This window comes from Prunus persica, chromosome G5 (genome assembly GCF_000346465.2).
Source record: "Prunus persica cultivar Lovell chromosome G5, Prunus_persica_NCBIv2, whole genome shotgun sequence".
NCBI lineage: Eukaryota > Viridiplantae > Streptophyta > Magnoliopsida > Rosales > Rosaceae > Prunus > Prunus persica.
In genome coordinates, this window is record NC_034013.1 from 16,712,546 (window position 1) to 16,735,141 (window position 22,596).

A 22,596-nucleotide genomic window follows, 5' to 3' on the forward strand; every position below is an offset into this window, starting at 1 on the left:
GCTTTGTTAGCTTAATATGATTGACAACATGCTTAGTTAGCGTAACCAAAGACATTAAAAAGTTACTCTGCTGCGCTGGTTGTGTTGTTGTGAGAGTGAGAGTGAGAGTGGAATTTCAATTCAATCATTCGTTTTCATTTGTAACTTGCTTGAGGCACACGGACCACCGAGTCATAGGCCACTTCTGCACTTGCCATCTGGACCCCACTCCACTCACTCTCTACTAGTAAATAGTATACCCCTTTTTTTTTTTTAAACCAGTCCCCACCAACCCACCCAACTAACCAAAATACCGGTCCCACCAGCACATAGTATCCACGTCGTCATCATAAACTGATCATCCCCCACCCCACCACCATCTTCTTCACACACCAACATGCACATGTTCGTATGTCAATCTAACCCCAACCCCACTACAAACTCCATCCAGCACTGATCATCACTTGTCACTGACTCTGAATAATAAGACCACAGTAGAGTGGAGGGAGAAGAAATACTTCTCTTTTTCATGCGGAAAAACGGAAATTGCAAGTAAAATTCATGAGGGCACACAGGTCCAAACAGAGGAAGAAATGCTTTCATATTTTCGTTTCATTGTTCCGTCTCTTTCCTTGTGTAATACGTTATATGTATTTCAGACCCCAAAAACAAATACGTTATATGTAAGTACATTAACAGAGAAAAGAGATAATGAAACGGGGGTATGAAATTATAGTTTTGCTGGAGGAAGAGGAAGAGGAAGAGCAGAGCCAGGACAAACCGACCTTCCTCAGCGCCTGGCCCATCATGCAAGCCCCACGTGGCCGCTGCCATTATCATCCATGCCCCCACTCCTCAACTACGCCACGTGGACTCATAATCGCTCATGGGACTGCTTCCGGATCCACCTGCGCCCCCACCACCCAATTCCTAACCGACCCTCCCCAGCAAGCAGTACCCGCGCACTGCCGCCCACCCTCCTCCTCCTCCTCCGTACACACTCAACTCAATCAACCCATTACCCACCCACCCCCACGACACAAAAAAAGATAAAAAGAAAATATCTCAGCTTAATCACTTCACTGTTAATCATACAACAATGACGTGGCACACCCTTAAGCGTGCTTATTTGAATGCGAATATGAATCAATTAAGCGTGATTCGTTAGCAATTAACTAACCACACATGATTTAACAAAACAGAAGAAGTAATCATTCATAAGCCAAACTGTGAAGACACTATAACATTTCTCTCTATATATTTGATTCATTCAAGGCCAAATACCAAAAGAACCCCAAAAAAGAAAAAGAAAAATAAATAAATAAAAAGATTAAAAATGAAAACTAACATGAAGGTTAGTTGCAAATGACCCTCAAGAGGAAAGAGCAAACCCAGCAAAAAAAACACCTTCCAAAACATCACATTAATTAAACCCCCCCAAAAGAAAAAATTATATGAAATTTACATACATACAAGAGCAGAGCAGTCATATATATTCATAATTTTATAAAAACTCCTCTCAAATTCCAATTTCTTTTGAGATTCTCCATTTTTTTTTTCAAAGGGAATGGATGGTTAATTAGAGTGAGAGATTTTTACGGGAGGTAGAGCGTAGGGTGGTCTTGATCAGTCCATTGACTCTGACTCCAATATGCTTGATCAACGGTGTTAGGAAGATCAAACAAACCTTGATCCCCTGAACACGCTTGCCAATCCAACGATCCAAATACTCCTCCTCCTCCGCCGTTGGATCTGCCATGGTACACTGATAAATCCACCTGACCCGTCTGATCCATCAATCCCCCACTCAATTCCTGCATCTTCAATTCCTCGCTCTGGTTCTGCTCAGCCCATTGATTCTGATGATCCCCTTGCGCTTGCTGATTCACCCTAAACGGCGAAACCGAAGCGTCGGTGCCGCCGATGTTACCGAAACCAAACGGCACGTCGTTGGACGACGTGATCAAGCTCGTGAAGCTTCCAATCTCCGAGAACATTCCATTCATCTCCGTACTCTGCTCAAGCAACGCTGCCTCAGCACCAGGCTCGAAGCCACCGCTTTGAGAACCGAAGAATTTCGACTCCTGACGATGAATATTACTCAACAGGTTGGAAGCCGAGCCAGTCGAAGACGGCGCCGAAACCGCCTCCGTGGCCGTCGCGGCGGCCGCGGCTGCGGTGGTGGTGTTGGTGAGGCTAGAGCTCTCGCTGCTCGAATGAGAGCTGGCTTTGTGCTGATCAGTAGCACTGTTCAGCTGCGGCGGCGGTGGCGGCGGCGATAAGGAGGACGAGGATTTGGGCTTGGAGCGTTTGGTTTTGCGGCAGCCGCCACCAACGGGGACGTTGCGGAGGACGCCGCCTTTGGTCCAGTAGCGGCGGCAGGACTTACAGAAGTGGCGGGGCTGAGAGAGGTTGTAGTTGTTGTAGTAGCAGAACTTGGTGTTAAGAGAGTCGCACCTTGGGCACTTCAAGGCCTGCTGGTTCGGGTGGTGGTGGGGCCTCAGCCTCCTATCCCCTCCTCCTCCTCCTGAGCCTGCGAAGAACCTCGCTCCTCCCACTGAATGAATGTCTTGCATTTCAAGTACTAAATATAATGTAGAATTGGATTATATACCCACTCAAGTTTTCTTATGAATTTGATGAATTGCTGAATTTTCCGGGAAAATTCACTTTTCCTGCGCAGACTCTCTGTCTGTTTTTCAGCAGTTGTTTTGTGTGCGATGCAAGGGGGGGTGGGGGGGGGAGGAGAGAGAGAGAGAGACTCTGTGTGTGTGTGTGTCTGTGTGTGTGTCTGTGTGTGTGTTGGAGAGGGGGAAGAGAAGTCGGAGAATTGGAAAGGAAGAATAAGTTGTAAGCTGCAAACACCGACAAATATCCCCCGCACATATCTTCCAAACTCTTTCTATTTTATCGAAAATTACCAAATTCGCCCTACGACACACGCAAATAACAGTATGACACTGACCAATGTTTTATAGTGCAAGAAAAGACGGCAATACCCTCCTGAATAATATCCCAAGTGCTGCTGCTGAATTTGAACTTGAGCTTGAAGAGGTTTCGTTCATACTTTGGTTGGACCAGGGAGGGAGGACCCGAGACGGACGATCATGGGAGAGGAATAAGATCGAGCCGTTGGTGGAGGACGCGTGGACGGGTGAGATGGGGGAGGGTCCGGGAAGTGAGATGGTCGCTTTGTCGGCCACCCTTATTTTATCGGCTGAGACATAAGTGGTGGAAAGCGCGCCACGTTGCTTATTGTTACTGGTGAGTTGTCGAAAGTACGTGGAGGTTACTGTGTGATGTATCTGACGTGATGTTGTCTGTGTACACAGACTTGAGTGTTGGGTTGTCTAATGTGTGTACGGTGTACCCTTCCATACTATATTATATTTTAGGCTTTGTTGATGATTGCATGCAAGATTCATTTGATCATGTATCAAGTGATTGGATCAAGTTGTATAATTTGTAGGGCAAAAAAAGGGGTTGTGTCTTATAATATATCAAAATGGCTAGGAGGCTAATTATAGCTTAAGATTAAGATTGCGAACCTCAACAAACTTTTGATGTCGTTACAATTCATACATGTGGATGTCAAAGGAATGACAAAATGTTGATGTTTTATTTCTATCATATCAAACACTAAATGAAATTATTTGTTTTCGATATACTGATTGATTAGTTGCGGGTCCTTTGTGTCATGGACCAGAGCTACTTGAGTGGAGATCGACGGACATCATTTGGACAGGTCAAGTGTAATATCGACAATTTATCATTTCGATATCACTATAATGTGATTATTTGTTATAATAATAGCGACATTTGAAAGTATTTCCCATATTATTATTGCTAAGATTAGACATGCCAGTTTCAACTTTCATAAATACACATGAATGTAACTAAATAATCACTAGATTTTCCCAATTTTCAGGTACAAAAGTAATTAAAAAGAAAGAATTAGTTTCCCATTTATCAAAAAACTTAATAAATTTATTTGACAAAGACATGAACCAACCCCAACTCTCAAGTTTGAATTAATCGAAACCCAAGTCATACAAGGACCAAAAAATTATTGCACCGAGTCTAGCTAATTAATAAACTAGCGAGCCCTCCTCCTACACCTGCAAAATGCACGCTCTCTCTCTCTCTCTCTCTCTCTTCCAGTGCTGAAATGGTTGTTTGTTGATGTTGCAAGGGGAGGAAGAAACAATGTTTCATATCATGGCCCCATGTACGGTTGAAATCAACTGCCATTTGACTGTTTTTGGAGCGGAATTCAAGCAGTGGAGCCCAATGTCTTAGTCGCTCAACACAAGCAAGCAATTGTCAAAATTGTCACCGCATCGCATCGCATCGCACCAAGTAGATTTTTCGCTCCTCTACTGCACTAGACATTTCATTGTTTATCATCATCATCATCATATATATATATATATATATAGAGTGCAAAATCGTCAATCTGCTGAGCTTCGGGCCTCTATAAAACTGTTTTTTTATTTAAACGGGTCAGTGTCACCACGACTACAGAGCACCCAATAATATGTTATGACTCCGAGTGTGCGCTCAACACTATTGCTTATTTGGTTATGCATGCGTGGTTCAAGTGTTGTAGGTGGTGTAGCTTCAACCAGAGACGAACGTAGGATTTCAAAATAAGGTGTGCTAGATTTATTCTACAGTTAAGTTATTATTTTAAGTTGGACTATAAAGAAAAGAAAAAACTACTCCACCATCCGATGAAAGACACTGATCCAAAAATGCGGGTCAGTGCAATGGTGCAATCCAACAAAATTATATAAATGGTGTTGTGACAGAAGTATATACACAAATATATAGGTTGAGCAATGTGTAATCAGTGTGCATGCGCCCATTGGAGGAAAGAAAAATAAGAAATCTATCGAGTACAATTGGATTGGATTCACTGCAACTACAATAATAATAATAATAATAATAATAGAATACATGGGATTGGATTGGATTGGATGGGATGGGATGGGATGAGAGAAAATGAAGTGAAAACAATGGCATCGATCATTGATTGTGATTGGTTTGAGTGGACGGAGAGTGAATAGCTAGCTAGGTAAATATGATGGAAACGAACAGCTTCACATGCACATGGGACGGTGGTGGCCCTCCAAATTAGGTCTTCTGGTATTTGTCCACATCTCTCTCTCTTCTCTCTAGAAATCAATTTTGGAAGAAGCTACATGCATGCCTGGCTGGCTTAGGGGCTTAGGCTAGTAGCTACGTATGTACGATATCTACATAAGTAGTAGCGTAGCGTAGCCACATCATTGTTCGGGAGTGGAAGTGGAAGCAAATTAGGTTGAATTGGGGTCCTCCTCCTTCTACATTTGGGCACCTTTCACAATCCCTAAGATTGGTAAAGATATGGTGTTTCACTGCCTCTTCTTTCTTTTGATTTTGTACCATTTTTATTTCAATGGTACTTGTCAATGTCCTCCTCCACTCTCTCTCTCTCTCTCTCTCTCTCTCTCTCTCTCTCCTAAATTGACAAGGCCACCAACTTTGGGCTTAGCTCCTTACAGGTCCAGTCGGTTGGAGGGGAGACATCATCTCTCAATTTCTGCCCCACACCATCTTCCCCCAACCTATCATATGAGCTGATTGGGGCCCAGCCCAGCCCAGCCCAACCCAGCCCATTTTCAAACCCAATAACCCATCACACTCTTTCTTTCTCAACCTTTATTTATTCAAACCCTTCCCCTGCTTCACTGCTTCCCTCCTCTTGTTTTTCCTTTTTAAGGAAATGTATCTCATCCAGACTCCAAAGGGTGTGTACATGACATGAGAATATCCCCCAACATCCCAAGGCCACTCATCTATACATAATTGTTTACTCGTTTGGTGGTCCGGCTTGAATTGGATTGGAGTTGAATCTAAGTCAATCCTTATAAATCTCACCCCTCTACGTAAGACTTATAAGACACAATATGTTGCATTGTTGTTCAATTTAATAAGTCCAATCTCAACACATCAAATAACGACCAAGACTCTTGTATATTTTAATTGAAATAGTCGATTTAAATCTAACCCACCAAAAGTGTTAATAGCATGCCTGGCTCTTGTAGGGTTTTACAATTAAACTACTAATTAAAACTCTCCTACCATTCCTTAAAACTGCCATTTCCAATGTCAGATATGCATCACTGATGTATGGAGGCCCCTGTATCTCAACCCAATTGCATCCCTCCAATGAATAAGAAAATAAGAAAGGAGACAAAATAAGAATAATAATAATGCAGAAAAAATCATATTGGATCATGTTCCATACTTGAAGATTGTTGGTGGAAGAGGTCCAGAGGAAGTAATTGTTATTCACACACGAGCTAGCTAATGATGTTTAAGTCTGGATTATGGTGTAAACAATGCATGAGTAATATTATTATATTTACAAGTGAATATTCATATATATAATCTGCTTGCTTCATCATTTTGCTTTTGATCCAGAATGTTTTCCTTGTGGCGTGTGGTTCTGGTGAGGAATTAGATTGTAGATAGATACATACATAGATTGTTCACTATCATTCGGGTCCGCCCCATACCCAAGCCAGCCTTTTGCTTTGTATTATTATTTTGCGTCTGAGAGAGAGCCGCTTTGACAGGTCTCATCCAGCACTTTTGGATTCAATGACAATTTGGGCCCACCTTCTCTTGTTTTATCATAACGTATTCACCATTTTCCTTTTTATAAATTGGCTCTTCTTGGCATGTTTATTGATCCGTAATCATAATCTAAAATATTGATAATATCCACGAAATATCAAGGATATTTCTGTTTTTTCGAATTATAGATATTTCGGAACATATCCATGTACATATCATATAAATATCGACAATATCGACGATAATATCGCAAAATATCGATATCGATAATTTCGCTCACATTTCAGCAATATTTTGTCAAAATATCGGTGTAATATCGCTAAAATATTAGAAATATCGATGTAAAGGAAAAAAAATAAATAAATAATAAAAAATGGGAGAAAAAAATCACAAAGGGGATAGAATCCCTCCCATTTTACTCCTCCAACACCTTAACCACCATATCACTTATGTTTTTGTGATAATATGTTAAAATATTTATATTTATATGGGTGGCATGTTAACAATTACATGCAAAACTATTTTGGGGATTTATCATTTGATAACTACTTTTCACAATACACTTACTCTACACATAGAGATGATGAAGATAGTGAAAAATTTGAACCTCATAAGAACTCTATGTGGTACTAAGTCACTCATGTATCTTATCATGCAATATATAAAGTGTACAATATTGTAGTAAATCATTATATAAATGATTATGGTGTGTTTAATCTTTTTTCATTAATTATTACATATTTGTTACACTCACGGTATTTGCTCGCTTGCTGTACAATCAACTTAAATCAGTTAAATCCATCATGTAATGCATTTCATTCTAATTTTTTGTGATAAACTAATAGATAATTGACTAAATAAACATTCTCCAAAGTTTCAATAAAAAATTTCAAGTTTTTCTTACAATTTTCGTGGTTTTTATTCAATTTTTATCAATATCGATAATATCCCGATATTTCCATCTAAATTTTCATGTTTTTTGACTACCGATATTTCCGATATCAACCATATTTTAGATCTGGTCTGTAATTAGATTAGAAATAATTGAATTGAGGAGAATTATATTCCGGATTTATATTGAAGTTATTTATTTAATCATATGGATTGAGGGGAGTTAGATTCCGGATTCCTATTGAAGTTATTTGCTAAACCATATGGAATTGGGGTTGGAGTGGTGCTAATTACTAAAATGTTCTCATTGTTGGGTTAAAGTATATGACAAATTTGAAATTTTGAAAATTGTGTGAAGATATAATGGGTAAAAAATATGAATTCCTAATGAATTAGTTCTCTAAGAATTAGAATATCACGTCCCCCAAGAATTGAATTCCTCCAAAATCATGAATTCAATTCCTAATTTCGTGTATGCCCTACTTACTTTTTAATTCATTGATATAAAGTAAACGCATGAATCTTCCATAAGTGAAATTCAATTCTTGATTAATAAACATACCATCAGTTCTTTCTTTTTTCTTCTTCTCTTTATTTTTTTTAGAAATAAAAGTAAAAATTCTAACCAATTTACCTCATTTCGATTGATTGATTGATATATATATATATATATATATATATATATATTGGTGTTAGAAAATGAAATCTTGAGGGGGATGCGAATATGACTCAAATGAAAGGTCAGAGACAATTCCAGCGGTCAACATTTTGGCCCCCATATGTCCACATGACAGCAACAAATGCAAGTGATTGTCTCTTTGTTTTTTTTCTCTCTTGTACACAAAGCCAATTTCGACGAACAATAATAATAATAAGATCCCAACGTCACATCTCGAAGATATTAATATTATATAATTTAACACATACAAATACGTCCCAACAACCACTTTCCAACACACTTTCTTTTCATGTCACTCTCATCTAATCCCCAACCTAATCTAAGCTTAGCCATGCTTAATATTCATGTTCATGCCCAATTACACATACAAACACGTCCCAACAAATTAACCTCTCAAAATGTTGTGCTCTGGCAACTAGTCCATGCATCATTATTTTAAGAGTCTTAATTATTCATCACGCTCAATTATGCAACTTGTAATTATTGTTTGATTCTTTGTAGATTATACCAAGAAACAAAAATATTAGAATGTGACATCTCTTATAGAAAATATCGCACAAAAGTATGTAGATTATACGATATGCATGTGGTATGATCAGACCCATTACATAAGAATGAATGAATTCGTAGTCCTTAGCAGTTTAAATTAGATTAATTTAGATTATCGTTTATAATTATTTTCTTTTAATTCATTCCTTAATATTTGTTGGGCTGGCTGCCTAGCTATCTGGACTTCAAAGCAATTTGTAAGCAAGTGGATCTGATCACATATCATATGAACAAACACGGATACGTAGCTAGTGGAAGGCCCACATTTTGAAATCTAATGGTTGGGCCCAGATTCGTTTGTTTCTAACTAGTTGTTTCTTCTTATTGAGTTGTGACCAATCGATTCTCCAAATCCACAAATTTTATTTTATCTTCAAAACCTCAACCAAAAAGAGGCATCCCTTTTAGGAGGGCTTCGTGAACATTGGGCTTACATGGCATTTAGATTCGACACATGGATGACGAGAATGTGATTTTAAATAATTTTATTTAGTATTATCTCCAAATCCATCTCTAGTTGTATCTCTAAATCAAAACATAACCCACTAATATTGTTTATATCAAATTCGATCCCCTCTCAATGCCTGCCTCATGACTGGAATGCAGAGATCGTATAAATCAACGGATACTATATATTTAACCAAAGAAAATAAATAAATAAAATCCAAGGAAATTGACCCCCGGAAAAAAAAGAAAAAAAAAGAAACATTTATTGGGGCCCCATCTCCAAATCTACAAGTTTTATGTTAAAAAACCTTCAAGCAAGCGGTATTCCTCTGAAATTACAAGTTTCTAGTTGTATATTTGATGGGATAGTATTCTGTTTCCATTTTGAACTGAGATTTGTGATCCATATCTTTTCTTCATGCACGGGGAATTCAATTTGAAAACAACCCAACTTGTATTCCAAATAAAGACCCAAAAGGAAATTAATTGCCTTTTTTCTCGTATACCTTGACGCGCAAGTCAGGTACGCTTCGACCCTAAGAACTAGAATCAATAAAAAGGCTCACAATCTGTCAACCACCACTCTTATTAATATTTCTCCAACAAATTCGTTGAAAATTCCGTACGATTTATACAATTTGATGTCATGAAAGCAGTGCAGGTTAGAATCATCTCTGTCCTAAACGCATGCCGAAACCATGGCCTCACAAGAATGGCTCCTACAACTTCAACATCAATTCTTGTTGGCCCTCCACGGTTCAAACCACACAGCCCCCCGCCGCCGCCTCCGCCACCTCAATCCCAAGTACCCTTTCTACCCCGACCCTTTTTTACTCCCTCCCCTTACGGTAACTACTGCCTCGATCTTTTCATTCACGTGGTACCAGAAGAAGACGGTGGCGCCCTTGCCTCCCATGAACGCCTGAACCAAATGCTTCACTTGGCCTGGTTCAAGAACCCCCTAACTACCGTTAAGCTCATCTGTAACCTACTGGACAGGCGTGGTTATGGTGGAAAAGACGATAGAGACAGCTTCTACACGGCGGCGTTTTGGCTCCACCGGCACCACCCGAAGACCCTAGCCTGCAACGTCGCTTCTATTGCCTCTTCGTTCGGGTCATTTGACGACCTTACCGAGATTCTGTACCGCCTTCTGCATGGCCAGGACGTGAGAAGGAGGAACCAATCTGAATCAATTGACGGATTTCGGGTCAGAAGAAAAGGCAGCAACAGTAAAGTGCTTAGCTGCCGTAGGCTTACTCCCAGAGAGGTACGGGTCATGAAGGCACTGGAGAGGTCAAAGTTGCAAGAGGAAAAAGCCAGAGCCTTGAGGAGAGACAAGGCCATGGCCATGGCCAACACGGCTATTGAGAGGTACCAAAACGACCCGGATTATCGATTCTTACACGATCGGATTTCGGATGTTTTTGCAGAATGCTTCAAGTCTGATATTCAAAACTTGAACAAGGAGAAGGATGCCAATTATGATCGTGATCAGGACTGCTTGGAGTTAAGCTTGGCGGCCGACTATTGTCCTAAAATCGGCTCCTCCATGGACTGCGCCACCCTGCTGTGTGAAAGCATTGCCAAAAAGGTTTTCCCGCGAGAATTGTGCCCTGAATACCAAGGCATTGAGGAGGCGCATTACGCATACAGAGTCCGCGACAGGCTGAGGAAGGAGGTTTTGGTGCCATTGAGGAAGGCCTTGGATGTAGCAGACTATCATGCAGGTGCCAACAAGTGGGGTTATAATCCGGATTTCAAGCGAGAGCCCTGTGCAATAAAGAAGTATTTGGAGGACGTGAAAGCGGGCGGCGAATCCAAGATTAGAGTCGATGCTCTGTTTCCTCATGAAATCATGCGCTATGCCAATCATCCTGATGTTGGGGAAAGTGCTGAGCTTCAATGGAAGGCAATGATGGAGGACATGAGGATGAAAAAAGGCATGAATGTACTGAACAAGTGCATTGCTGTATGTGACGTCTCGCCAGCCATGACTGGGCGTCCCAGGGATGTGTCCACGGCTTTGACACTAATGATGTCTGAACTGAGTGAAGAGCCATGGAAAGGGAAGGTGATCACATTCAGCGAGTCGCCTCAGTTGATATCGATACAAGGCGGGGATCTCAAGTCCAAGCGGGAGTTTTTGAGGAACATGGGATGGGGCTATCACACTACATTTTCAAAGGTGTTTGATTTGATTCTGGAAGCGGCTGTGAATGAGAAATTGAAGCCAGAGCATATGGTAAAGAAGGTGTTTGTGTTAACCAGCTGCAGTTTATTGGAACGGGGTTTCGATGATAATAGCTGCTGGGAGAGTGAGTATGAGGCAATACGAAGCAAATTTAAGAAGGAAGGGTACGGGGATGTGGTGCCACAGCTTGTGTTTTGGAATCTGAACCTAGAAGAGTTGCATAAGGAAGTGCGTAGTGAAGGAGAATGTCAAAAACAAGAAGGGGTATCGATGCTTAGCTTCTTCAACGACGATTTGATCAAGTCATTGTTGGAGAATGATGGGAATATTGGGTTGGAGCATGTCATGGAAGCAGTTATCTCTGGGCAAGGGTATCAGAGTCTGGTTGTGGTGGACTGATGACGACTGATATCATATATACTGTTAAAACTAATTAAATGGATTGTTTCCTAACCTTTTCTAGCTACCTAGCTACGGTGTGTGTATCAAAAACTAATGATTAATTGGAGTTGTGGTTTTACTTACTAGGTTTGTTGTTTTTGTTTCCTCTGTCAAGTGCCAAGGAAGGAGGTAGCTTTGTTAATTCTCTCACAAACAAAACACAATAAGGATTGAAAATGAACATAAAGGAGAAGAAAAATAAAAGAACAAGTAATGTTGGGTTTGTGAAACAGATGACAAACAAATGATAAAAACAGGGTTGTTGTTGCTGACAAGTGTTCTGACTTTACTCATCTTTACTAGTCTCTGCCAGCCCTTAAGTTATGGCCATGTGGAATGAATGTCAGTGATGGTAATCATCCTCTTCTTACATTGCATTGGTCTGAACTCTGCCCTGCTGCTGCTACTGCTGCATCTGTGGATGTCTACTTTTTTTTTCTTCCTTCTTTCTTTCTTTCTTTAAAGTTGATAAATAAAATAATTTTTTGTTAATTTTTAAAACAAGTGTGAGCTTAATGAAGCCCAATAAATCTGCGTCTCAACTCAAGGAGGGTAATCTAATCTAATCACAGTCGAATCCAAACAAATGACACCCGAACTGATCGTCATGCTCTGGGTTGGTCTCCCTTTAGGAATAGGAACTGGGATTGAGTAGGATAGGATGTTGTCTTGTTAAGAAACATAGTTGAAATTGAATTCCACATCTTAACTTAAATCAAGTGCCAAAAATAAAGGGTGTTGGCTGGGATGCAATTAATGCAAATATCATAAAAATCCACAAGGAAATTAGTGTCCTGTTTTGTTCTGTATCGTGTTAACCTAGGTAACACAATCCTTGCGGCACAAGTTACTCCTTACTTGTTTTATATAGAGATGAAAAAGGCTCTCCTTTTCTCGTCATTAATATGTGTCTTGTGCAGTCTGTAATTTCTTCAACAAATAACAAATTGAAATTGAAATTGATGGTGCAGCAAATCATCGTCTCAGTTCTGAAAGCATGCCGCGGAACACGAAACCAGGTCGGAGGAGGAGGCATTTATAATTTACAACTGAAAACTTTTGCAACTCTTGCTGGCGGAGGCGGAGGGGGCGATCCTCCTCATCCACAACCCAAACTCAAACCAACAACGCCATCAAAAAAAGCATCCAAGAGAGATATGCTTAGAATGGTGCACATGAGGTTCGTGGAGTCTCTGGAAGAGTTAATGAGATTTGATAAGATTTATGTGGTGACGGCCAATGACACAACCAGTGTCCAGATGATCAAGCGCAATCACCGCTGGCCAGGAACTCATGTCATCATGCATACCGATACCAATCCGGCCGAGATGTCCAAAATTAAGAAAGCGGCTCGCGAATGCGGCCTCGAACCCAAAACAGCCTCAAAATGGGAAGAAGAAGATGAAGAAGAAGTCTCTTCTCTTGTCTAGGTTAATTAGCTTGCCTCTTCCTCTAATTAGTTTGTTTGTATACTCAGTTACTATTAACTGCCGCCTGATTTCTTGTTTATTTGACTCAAATCTATTATCTTACCATTTCCACCACCCCTAACATAACACATATCATGTTTACTTGTTAATCAACGCTTATGGATGAAGATGTAGTTTACTTTGTTTTTAATGGTAGCAGCAGATAATTTAAACTGATTAGGTGATGCGTCCTGGATTTGCTATTTAATTAGTCAATATTCCAATTGCTTAATAATTATTTATATACACAGTGGCGAGCCACTCCTAGACCTAGAGTGGCCCTGGCCCCCTAGATTTTGATCTCTCCTCTATTATATTATACATAACATATAGAATTTGTAATAAAACAATTTATAATTTAATTTAAAATTCCCTCTAAAACAAATTAGACATGACTAAATTATAAATATTTAGCTCTAAACATGTAATAAGTGAATACTTATGTACTTTATATATACTTGTATTTTCTACTTCGGCCCCCCAATTTTGCGATTCTAGCTCCATACATACATAGAGTACCTTACACTTTATAACCTTGCGATATTTTTGTTTAAGTAGTGAAAGGATTAGCAAATAAGTTGCCTGATTTGTGTTGAACAAGGCATGAAAATAAAATGGAAGTACGACATAAATACCTCACCAACTCCTTTACCTAAGACCTACTCTACTCAACAAAACAGATGCCTCATCACCTCTCATACACTGATTAATTAGCTGAAATAATTGTTAAGGGAACTATAATGGTAGCTAATGAATCAATGCGCTGCCATTCTTCTGAATAAATGCAAATGCCTCTAACGTCAATGAAGATGTTCATTATTAAGAGAGTATATTTCCTTCCCGGTATGGCAACTTCATGACCTAACAATTTATCTCCTCAACTAATAACCACATCGTGCATATATTTTCACTCTAATAATTTAAAGTATCCTTCTTCATTGAAGAAAGAAAATAATGCGATGTATCTTTGTCAATGTTTCAAATAAATAATAAAGTACGTTTGGCATGAAAAGTAAACTTCTGTATATATATGGGATGCGTCCCCATGTGCATTTCATAATTGTAGAGAAACCTCATTATTAAGGATGAGGCATGACAATGGGAATAAAACTAGGAAGAAACTGAATACCAATGTAACACGCGATGATTCAACTGTAACACGATTTTATAAACGCGCTCATTATTTGTTACGAATTATCGCTCGCTCATATGAATGAGAAAATTGACATTTCCTATTTAATGGATTTCTAACTAACATTATTTGGTTGTATGATATGATGTTGCATTGTGAAGAATATGTTAAAAGTCAAAGCTAGATGAAGGAGAAGGAAGGAGGAGGGAAAGGAGGGGAATTTAAACCCAGAACTTTAGGTTGGAATATTTAGATGATTTTTGGCAGTTGACCTGCTCCTTGTGAGCATAATACTTGGCGTGATGCCATGCACAAAACTTTGCTGCTTGCTGCTGCTGATATATATCTCTGGGCAATGTGCGCACCATGCCACCATCCATGATTTATAAATGGTGGATCAAGTCAACCACTGAAATTTCCAGACATTAATAAATTTATTTATTTCCAAAATCCAAAATGGTGGAAGAAACTAGAAGGAATACCCAATAGCTAGCTTGAAAATCTAAGTGGTAACTTACCCAATATCATAATGTAATGGCTTTTACGAGAGGTAGCTTTCTAATACCCATATAGACAAGGAAATTTAACCACCACACTAAGCCACCCCCCCATCCCATCTCATCCCACTTCTTTTATGCAACTTCTCCATCATTCATCCACTACACTTGGTCTAGCTAGATGCCTGTTTTATTCGAATGTAATTTTATAGGGGTTAATTATTTCAGTGTGAATCACATCATTTATTTATGCACTCGAGGTCTTCTTTTAACGTCCGTTTATATAAAATAAAATAAAAAATGAACGATATCCTTTCAACCATTCCAACATTTACTAATAATAAATAAAATAAAAACTTTTCTGAAATGATATGATTAAATGTCCATTTTCATATTGACCCATTTGTGTAGATATGCAATTCATTTAATTTAATGTTAGAATTAAGATCCTCCCCACCCACATTGACCAAGTGGGTATTAAACAGTAGATTAATTATGTACCAACCTTGTAGTGAATGCTGAATGGTCTGCAAATATAAGTATAAAATATTTAAACCAAAGTGAGTTATAACCTTCACAAATGAATAAAATTCAACCACAATGCTATATTTTATTGCTTAAAAAAATAATTTGTTAATTTCATAACAATTTGATTTGGAAAATTGGATCAAGATTAGGTAAAGGAAAAAACACCACTATCTTTTTTTGGAAAAAAATAAAAATAAAAATAGTATTTTGCTTTCTAGGATGAAATGACTGAATTCACTTTGAATGAGTTGAGTGATTGTCTGGCTGAGTATGGAGAAATTGGATCCACTGCTACATATCATCACAAGGGGATATGCATCTCCCAACTCATCTCCAACCAACACCGAGACACGTGTTACACAACACCGCTAAAGCCCGCCACGGGCGCGTGCAACTTTTACATCCCTCTCCGCTGTACACTGACAATATACTTACAGTCGGTCCCATTCAGAGCGACCATGGAGCCCACAGTCCGGAAGGCGTCCTGATCGCGACACGTGTACCGACATGCGCATCTCAGGATATACGCACCATCGGACGGCTCTTCCAAAAGCGACGTCCTGCCGTGGCGCCGTTTACACGGCACAACCGACACTCAGACGGAGCTTTTACCGCTCGCTAGGCTACGGGTGCCATCAGTCCAAAAGGAGCAAAGTAGTCGCTGTTCTTGTCGCCAAAATACCGTCCCACTCTTAAACGAGAAGCTTTGGAATCTCAAAACATTGTCAGCGATTAAGAACCAAAGAACATCGTGATTAGAGCCCCTTAATCATACTAAATCATAGACTTAAATAGTTAAAGCCTTTATTATCAACTCCAGGTGGAGGGACCGGCGGAACGAGAAAGCCAAACTTATCGCGATATATTGTCGGTGTGTCGACACGAGAACAAACGGGCTGCGATCGAAACGGGGACAAGGAAACCACAATCTGATACGGACTTCGCTAAAACCCATGATCTCGTTCTCGACGTGTCAAAGATCGAGGGCCTGATGGGAGACACGTGTTCAAAACATAATTGGAGAGGGGCCGGCCGCATCGGCCATATAGCTGGCTATCATTTATTGGAGGCTTTGTGCACTTTAAAGTAACACACACACACACGAAGCCCAAGCCCTCTCCTCCTCCTTCTCCGAGTCCACTCTGAGCCCACGCAAATCGTCGGTGCACGTCACGCACGCCCCATCACGCGTTTTTTGTTTTTCTCTGCATCGCACGACATTACATATGATGACAACACCGCCTCCTCCACAACTTCTCCCTCTCCTCCCTCTCTCTCTCATTTCTTATTAGCGATCTTCTTCTAATCGCCGGCCAACGCTCCGGCGACTCTTCTAGCCGGAGAATACGGCGGATCTGGGTGGGGATTCCAACTCGCATTTCGGGTTCAATTGCCCGGGCTCTGGAAAGGTGGTGTTGTAGCAAATATCAGAGCTTTCACTTTTTTTGTTTCTTTTCTTCTTTTGAGCATTGTTGTAGGAAATTAGGGTTATTGATGCAATTGTTTGAGGGAATCTTCGAAAGCGAGAGTTTTGGAGGAAATCTTTGAGGACGGGTAGGGAATGTGGTGAGTATTGGCTCAGTTTGGAAATCGGTTTCGGATCTTTGCTGGTTTCTATATATAGCAAGAGCTTAAAAAGGAATGCCATTTTTTTGGATCCGACATTGAGCAATACGCCCCGTTTCGTTGACTGCTTGATGTTGTAGAAGGAAGAGAGATACACAGATTGATGTGCAAGATAGAGAAGAAGGAGAGAAAGGGAGTGATGGGATTCAAGGTGTTAGGAGGAGGAGGAGGAGACAAGTTCAAGAACTCGATGCTCGTCACGACGACGTCGTCGCCGTCAAGGTCGAAAATGAAATTGTGGATGATACGGGCAACGACGTCGGTTTTGTTGTGGACGTGTATTGTACAATTAACGGCTTTGGGGGATATGTGGGGGCCTAGGGTTTTGAAAGGCTGGCCTGCTTGTTTCTCTCAGGAGTCTGCTGCCGCCTCTTCTGTTTTGCAAGACAAGTTGCCTTCCGTCCCGGCCAGAGTTCTTCCGCCCAAGAGTGAGTTTTTATTTTCTAATTTGCCAGGAAATTGGGGGTATTTTTCAGTTATTTCGATGTGGGTTCTTGTAATTATTTTACTAATTACTCCAAGGGCAGTTGTGTTGCTTTTGGATGTTAATTTTATGGGTAGGTTCAACTGGAACTATGCTCCGCCTGTTTTTTCAGATTTTCTGAAACCAACCCATCACTTGAGAGTGTGTGTGGGTGTGGTGCGAACTTGTACTTAGTGTCCAAAGCTTCGCTGTTGCTCTGGCTCCAAGAAATGCGCATGGAGGTAGAAACTTGTAATTCAGAAAGTAGCTGGTTTCAAGTTACTGTTTAATACAGGCGAAACGATGCTATCCCAAGTTATCACCATACATGGTGATATTGCTTAAATTACGATAGTAAATTTTCCCATTTTGTTTGCCGTTTGTAAGATATGTTCAAATCGTGAAGTTTACTCTCTTACATGCCAGACTGTAGAAAATTCAATTCCTATGAAGTAGTAATTACAATAGTCTGTACCCTTTTCATCTATGTCCTGACTTTCTATTGGTTGGCCTTTTGTTTTGGCTTTGTCATTTGAATGATTGTTTAATTGGCCTCTAATCTGAATTTGTTTTGTTGCCATTAGGGGTTTATAAAAACAATGGCTACCTGATGGTTTCATGCAATGGGGGACTCAATCAAATGAGAGCAGCGGTGAGTGGCTAGCAATTGTTTGCTGTGCATATTAACAGGAGTTCATCCTTGGTGATCAAATTACTTTACTTCTTAGTGCATGCAGCTGCTTACCAGTTTCAATTTTTCTTTCTTGGTCGTGATGTCTACAGATATGTGACATGGTTGCTATTGCAAGATATTTGAACGTCACTCTCATTGTCCCTGAGCTTGATAAAACCTCCTTTTGGGCTGATCCCAGGTGTGCCACTATATCTCTCCCACCATTTTCAAGTCATTGAGTGTTTTTTAAATTATAAAGGGATGGTTGTTTTTTCTTCGACTCAGTATTACACCACTTCTTACCAAATAATGGTTATATGTTTCTTGATATTTCAGCGAGTTCCAAGACATATTTGATGTGGATCATTTCATAACATCCCTGAGAGATGAAGTTCGCATATTGAAAGAGTTGCCTCCGAGGGTTAAGAGGAGAGTGGAACTGGGAATGATTTATACCATGCCACCAATTAGTTGGTCTGACATGTCTTATTATCATAATCAGGTCAGTCCTTTTCTTTGTTCTTTATAACTTGACAATAAGTTTTCTGTGTTGCAACTTGTAAACATTCTTAAACCTCATCATATTCCTTATTCTTTCTCCCAAATAATATATGCTACTCTTATGTCGTACAGATTCTTCCTCTTATACAAAAATACAAAGTGGTACATCTAAATAGAACTGATGCCCGACTTGCCAATAATGGACAACCTTTGGATATTCAGAGACTTCGATGCCGAGTAAATTTTAGTGCTCTGAGGTTTACTTCTCAGATAGAGGAGTTGGGTAAAAGGGTTATCAGGCTTCTAAGGAAAAATGGTCCTTTCCTAGTGCTTCATCTTAGATATGAAATGGACATGTTGGCATTTTCTGGTTGTACTCAAGGTTGTAACACTGAGGAGGTGGAAGAATTGACAAGAATGAGGTAAGTTATACTTGACAATCAATGGATTCCGTGCAATAAAAGAATTAATTTCACTGTCTTATACTTTCACTTGTTTGGCAGATATGCTTATCCCTGGTGGAAAGAGAAAATAATCAATTCTGACCTGAAAAGGAAAGATGGTTTGTGTCCTCTGACACCTGAAGAAACTGCTCTTACACTGAGCGCACTTGACATTGATCGCGATATTCAGATTTATATTGCAGCTGGTGAAATATATGGTGCAGAGAGGAGAATGGCAAGTCTTGCAAAGGCTTATCCCAAATTGGTGAGTAGATGAAAGCTGAAGCCACCTTCTGTATTTTGTATATGGTTACTTTTTGTGTTCTGTTTTTACAAGTTGCCGTTGGATTTGTTCAAACAGGTCAGAAAGGAGACACTGTTGGAACCATCAGACCTTAGGTTCTTTCAAAACCACTCATCCCAAATGGCAGCACTGGATTATCTTGTCTCATTGGAGAGCGATATTTTTGTTCCCACATATGACGGAAACATGGCTAAAGTGGTTGAAGGCCATCGCAGGTAGTTTCTGCTGCTGACAGTAATTCTCATTTGTTTATATCAAAACTTTATGGTAATTTTGTAATGCACCTAGTGGTTTTGCTTGGCTTCAAACGATTGGTTTTGGAAGTCAAACCCCAGCCAGTCATTTGGCACCCCAAATATTGTTTCTTTGAGGAGACTATGATTTGTGTACTCTGCTTTGTACCAGTCCGACATTTTTTACTGGGAAAGCGTTGCCAGTTTTGGAGCTTTAGTTTATCACAGGTTCATTTGTTTGTAATCCCTGATATTTAGGCAGAGATGTTTTTCTACATGATCTGTTCTGGGATTTGCTTCATTATTTTCCCCAGTTTAATGTTATAGTATTTGTCTGCTTTTCTTTGTTATTAATGGTGAAAATTTTCATCTAAAGTGAGACATTGGGTGCTCATGTTTCTTCAGATTTCTTGGGTTCAAGAAGACAATTCTACTGGACAGAAAGCTTCTTGTTGATTTGATAGATCAGTACACAAGTGAATCAGTGAATTGGGATGAATTTTCATCTGCAGTAAAGGAAGCTCATGCAGGTCGAATGGGGAACCCAACTAATAGGTTGATGATCCAAGACCGACCAAAAGAGGAGGACTATTTCTATGCCAACCCAGAAGAGTGTTTGCAACCGTTAGATGAACAACTGAGTAGTACGTGATATATATAATGTTAGAAGAATGTGACAATCATCCATGTTCTACAGTGTTGGCTATTTTCCCGCAGATGTATAAGAAAGTTGTCTACAGAGGGATAGCCATGATGAGATTTTGTTCTGAAGAGGCGATGAAGATTATTGTGGGGGGGGAAGTAAGTAATCTTCAATAAAGCCCTGAGAGGATCTATGATACCAGCTGGAGGACATGTTTTATCTTTTATATAAGCCAAATAATCCATCCAAATCATGTATAGAAAGCTGCCTTGCCATTCAGGGTGGGAACGAATTAAAACTGCATTGTATGTGGGGAAACATATAGGTTTGGTTTACTGGAACTGCAAAATCATCAAAGGTCAACCCCTATTCCTTAATTTTTTTGTATTTTTTGTTTCTTTTTAGATCAGCCTATGGTATTGTGATTCTCAAGCATATACTACTACTACTACTACATCCTAAAAGGTTTTTCTGTTTGCACAGATGATTGCCTCATTCCCGTTTGTAATGTGGGTCTATTTCTGAGAGAATGACAGAGAAGGGAGCCAATGATTATGTATTTTTACACAATACTCCATTAATTTATATGTCTAAGAGTGTTTCATTTACTTGGAGTGTTTAGGGTTTTACTGGCCTTCAAGTTTCCCCAATAGATCATCAGTTGGGCTATTTCTGGATTGGTTGGTAGTACATGTAAAAATGTTTGCAGACAGAGGAGCAGTTTCCTTTATTTGAGAAGGTGGTTTTTAAATCTCATATGATAATGACAAGCCAAGTAAACAAACCAGTCAAACATGTTCTCTAGGGCCGTTGGAATTTTGACATATATATCTGAATTTGGGGGATCTGCTTGGTGGTACTAGGGTAGCTGTCCTTTGGGGTTTGTATATCAATACACATAATCATATATATAGTGTTAATAATTCCCATATTTGCCACGAAATGGTTGGTAGAACGATTTCAATTAGATTTGGAAATTTGAGCAAAAAAGAAGAAGAAAGAATTATACTTGGAATTTTATATACAAGGAGATTTGGTTCGTGTGAATGGAAAGTGACTAGAATGATTGCATGTGGTCCTTTGACCTTCTTCATTAGCTGGCAATGGCAATGGCATACTGATGTATTCTTTGTCTTTCTTCCCCGGGAAACATTTGGTTAACATTCATTTCTGCGCACCGCTAATTCAGGGGTTCTTCTTTCTTTCTTTTTACTGGTTGCCACTTGCCATAACAATAAAGTGAATTGTATATCACAATTATTGACGATAAAGTTTGGTTTTTGTCACAAGTTGGACCTGAAATTAAATGTTATTCTGGTGGTGCTTTTCCTATGACACAAAACAAAAGCAGCTGCTATATTTTTTATTGTTCTAATTTCCTGCAAAAACCAAAAAAGGTCTCATCATCATATCTGCCTTGTTAAACACAAAAGTGCCTTTTATCTTCCTTGTTTTTGACACTAGCGTTTTGTCTTGTATCGAGAACATATTATATACACACTCACTTACTTGATGATGGAGATGGTGAGAGTGTTTTTAATATTTGTCCAAATGTTGACCCAAAATCAATTTAATTTTTTTGGATGATCCAAGAAAAAGCCACATCCACCCCGAAGAAAGAGCTCTCACAAGTCTTGAAAGCCATTAATATTCAAATAATTAAGGCAGTTCAAGTTGCTTTTGAACTACGTCGCAATCAGCAGAGAAATATGTTCAATTAATGCAGCTTCGTAATTTTATAATTGTTTGCTCGTGGGAACGAAATGCATAACATCTTTGCTTGAGTTTCAAGTCAACAATAAAGAGCATTTATTTACAACAATGACACTTGGATAGCAGAGATTTTGTGATAGACTGTTGCTGAACATAGCTTCGCTTTCAAACTTATAATCCATAAATTTAAGTTTTATTTTTCAATTTTAAAAATCGTTTTAAGATTACGATGCTCTTACTTAGGTAATTGAACTGAGAAAAAGTCTTCAGCAATTCACCCGATCCAATGTTTTAACACCTGATCCAACGATTTCTTTACTTATTAACTCTAACGACTTCGTCTTATCGGTTTGAGAGTTCGATTGTAGTCTTTAAAGCATTAATATTATTATATGGTAACACTATCAGTAAAATCTGTACATGTTTTCCACAAATAATGCACATGGGGTTAAGTTAGTTTCTTATTTGTGAATTTAAGATCCTTTTATGTAGTGGTTCGGAGCAATTGTTTCATTCAAGAAAGATCTTTAATTCGAGTCCTAATATCCGTGTATTATGTGTGAGTTT

At 39.3% G+C, this 22,596-nt stretch overlaps 3 protein-coding genes across 4 annotated transcripts; 2 read left to right on the forward strand and 1 right to left on the reverse strand.

Moving 5' to 3' along the window:
* Nucleotides 1,188–3,108, reverse strand: LOC18777776 (dof zinc finger protein DOF5.4). Its single transcript, XM_007209288.2, has one exon. The coding sequence runs from the start codon at nucleotides 2,553–2,555 to the stop codon at nucleotides 1,575–1,577; it is 981 nt and encodes a 326-aa protein (XP_007209350.1). The 5' UTR covers nucleotides 2,556–3,108; the 3' UTR covers nucleotides 1,188–1,574.
* LOC18776214 lies at nucleotides 9,882–11,762 on the forward strand. The gene has a single exon (XM_007210095.1). The coding sequence runs from the start codon at nucleotides 9,882–9,884 to the stop codon at nucleotides 11,760–11,762; it is 1,881 nt and encodes a 626-aa protein (XP_007210157.1).
* On the forward strand, nucleotides 16,504–20,966 carry LOC18776980 (uncharacterized protein At1g04910). 2 transcript variants are annotated; one of them, XM_020563790.1, is made up of 9 exons: nucleotides 17,160–17,484; nucleotides 18,104–18,171; nucleotides 18,303–18,391; nucleotides 18,529–18,694; nucleotides 18,826–19,115; nucleotides 19,197–19,401; nucleotides 19,498–19,655; nucleotides 20,079–20,674; nucleotides 20,800–20,966. In XM_020563790.1, exons 1-8 carry the CDS (start codon nucleotides 17,160–17,162, stop codon nucleotides 20,323–20,325), a joined length of 1,548 nt encoding a protein of 515 aa, XP_020419379.1. In that variant the 3' UTR covers nucleotides 20,326–20,674; nucleotides 20,800–20,966. The 2 variants fall into 2 exon arrangements, with proteins under 2 accessions (XP_007211132.1, XP_020419379.1); XM_007211070.2 differs by having other exon boundaries at nucleotides 16,504–17,484; nucleotides 20,079–20,924.

Coding starts and splice junctions, on each gene's coding strand:
- LOC18776214 (XM_007210095.1), top strand. CDS start 9,882: ATGGCTCCTACAACTTCAACATCAATTCTTGTTGGCCCTCCACGGTTC.
- LOC18777776 (XM_007209288.2), bottom strand. CDS start 2,555: ATGCAAGACATTCATTCAGTGGGAGGAGCGAGGTTCTTCGCAGGCTCA.
- LOC18776980 (XM_007211070.2), top strand. CDS start 17,160: ATGTGCAAGATAGAGAAGAAGGAGAGAAAGGGAGTGATGGGATTCAAG. Junction 18,172..18,302: donor TCAATCAAATGAGAGCAGCG/GTGAGTGGCTAG, acceptor TGATGTCTACAG/ATATGTGACATGGTTGCTAT. Junction 18,695..18,825: donor TGTCTTATTATCATAATCAG/GTCAGTCCTTTT, acceptor TATGTCGTACAG/ATTCTTCCTCTTATACAAAA.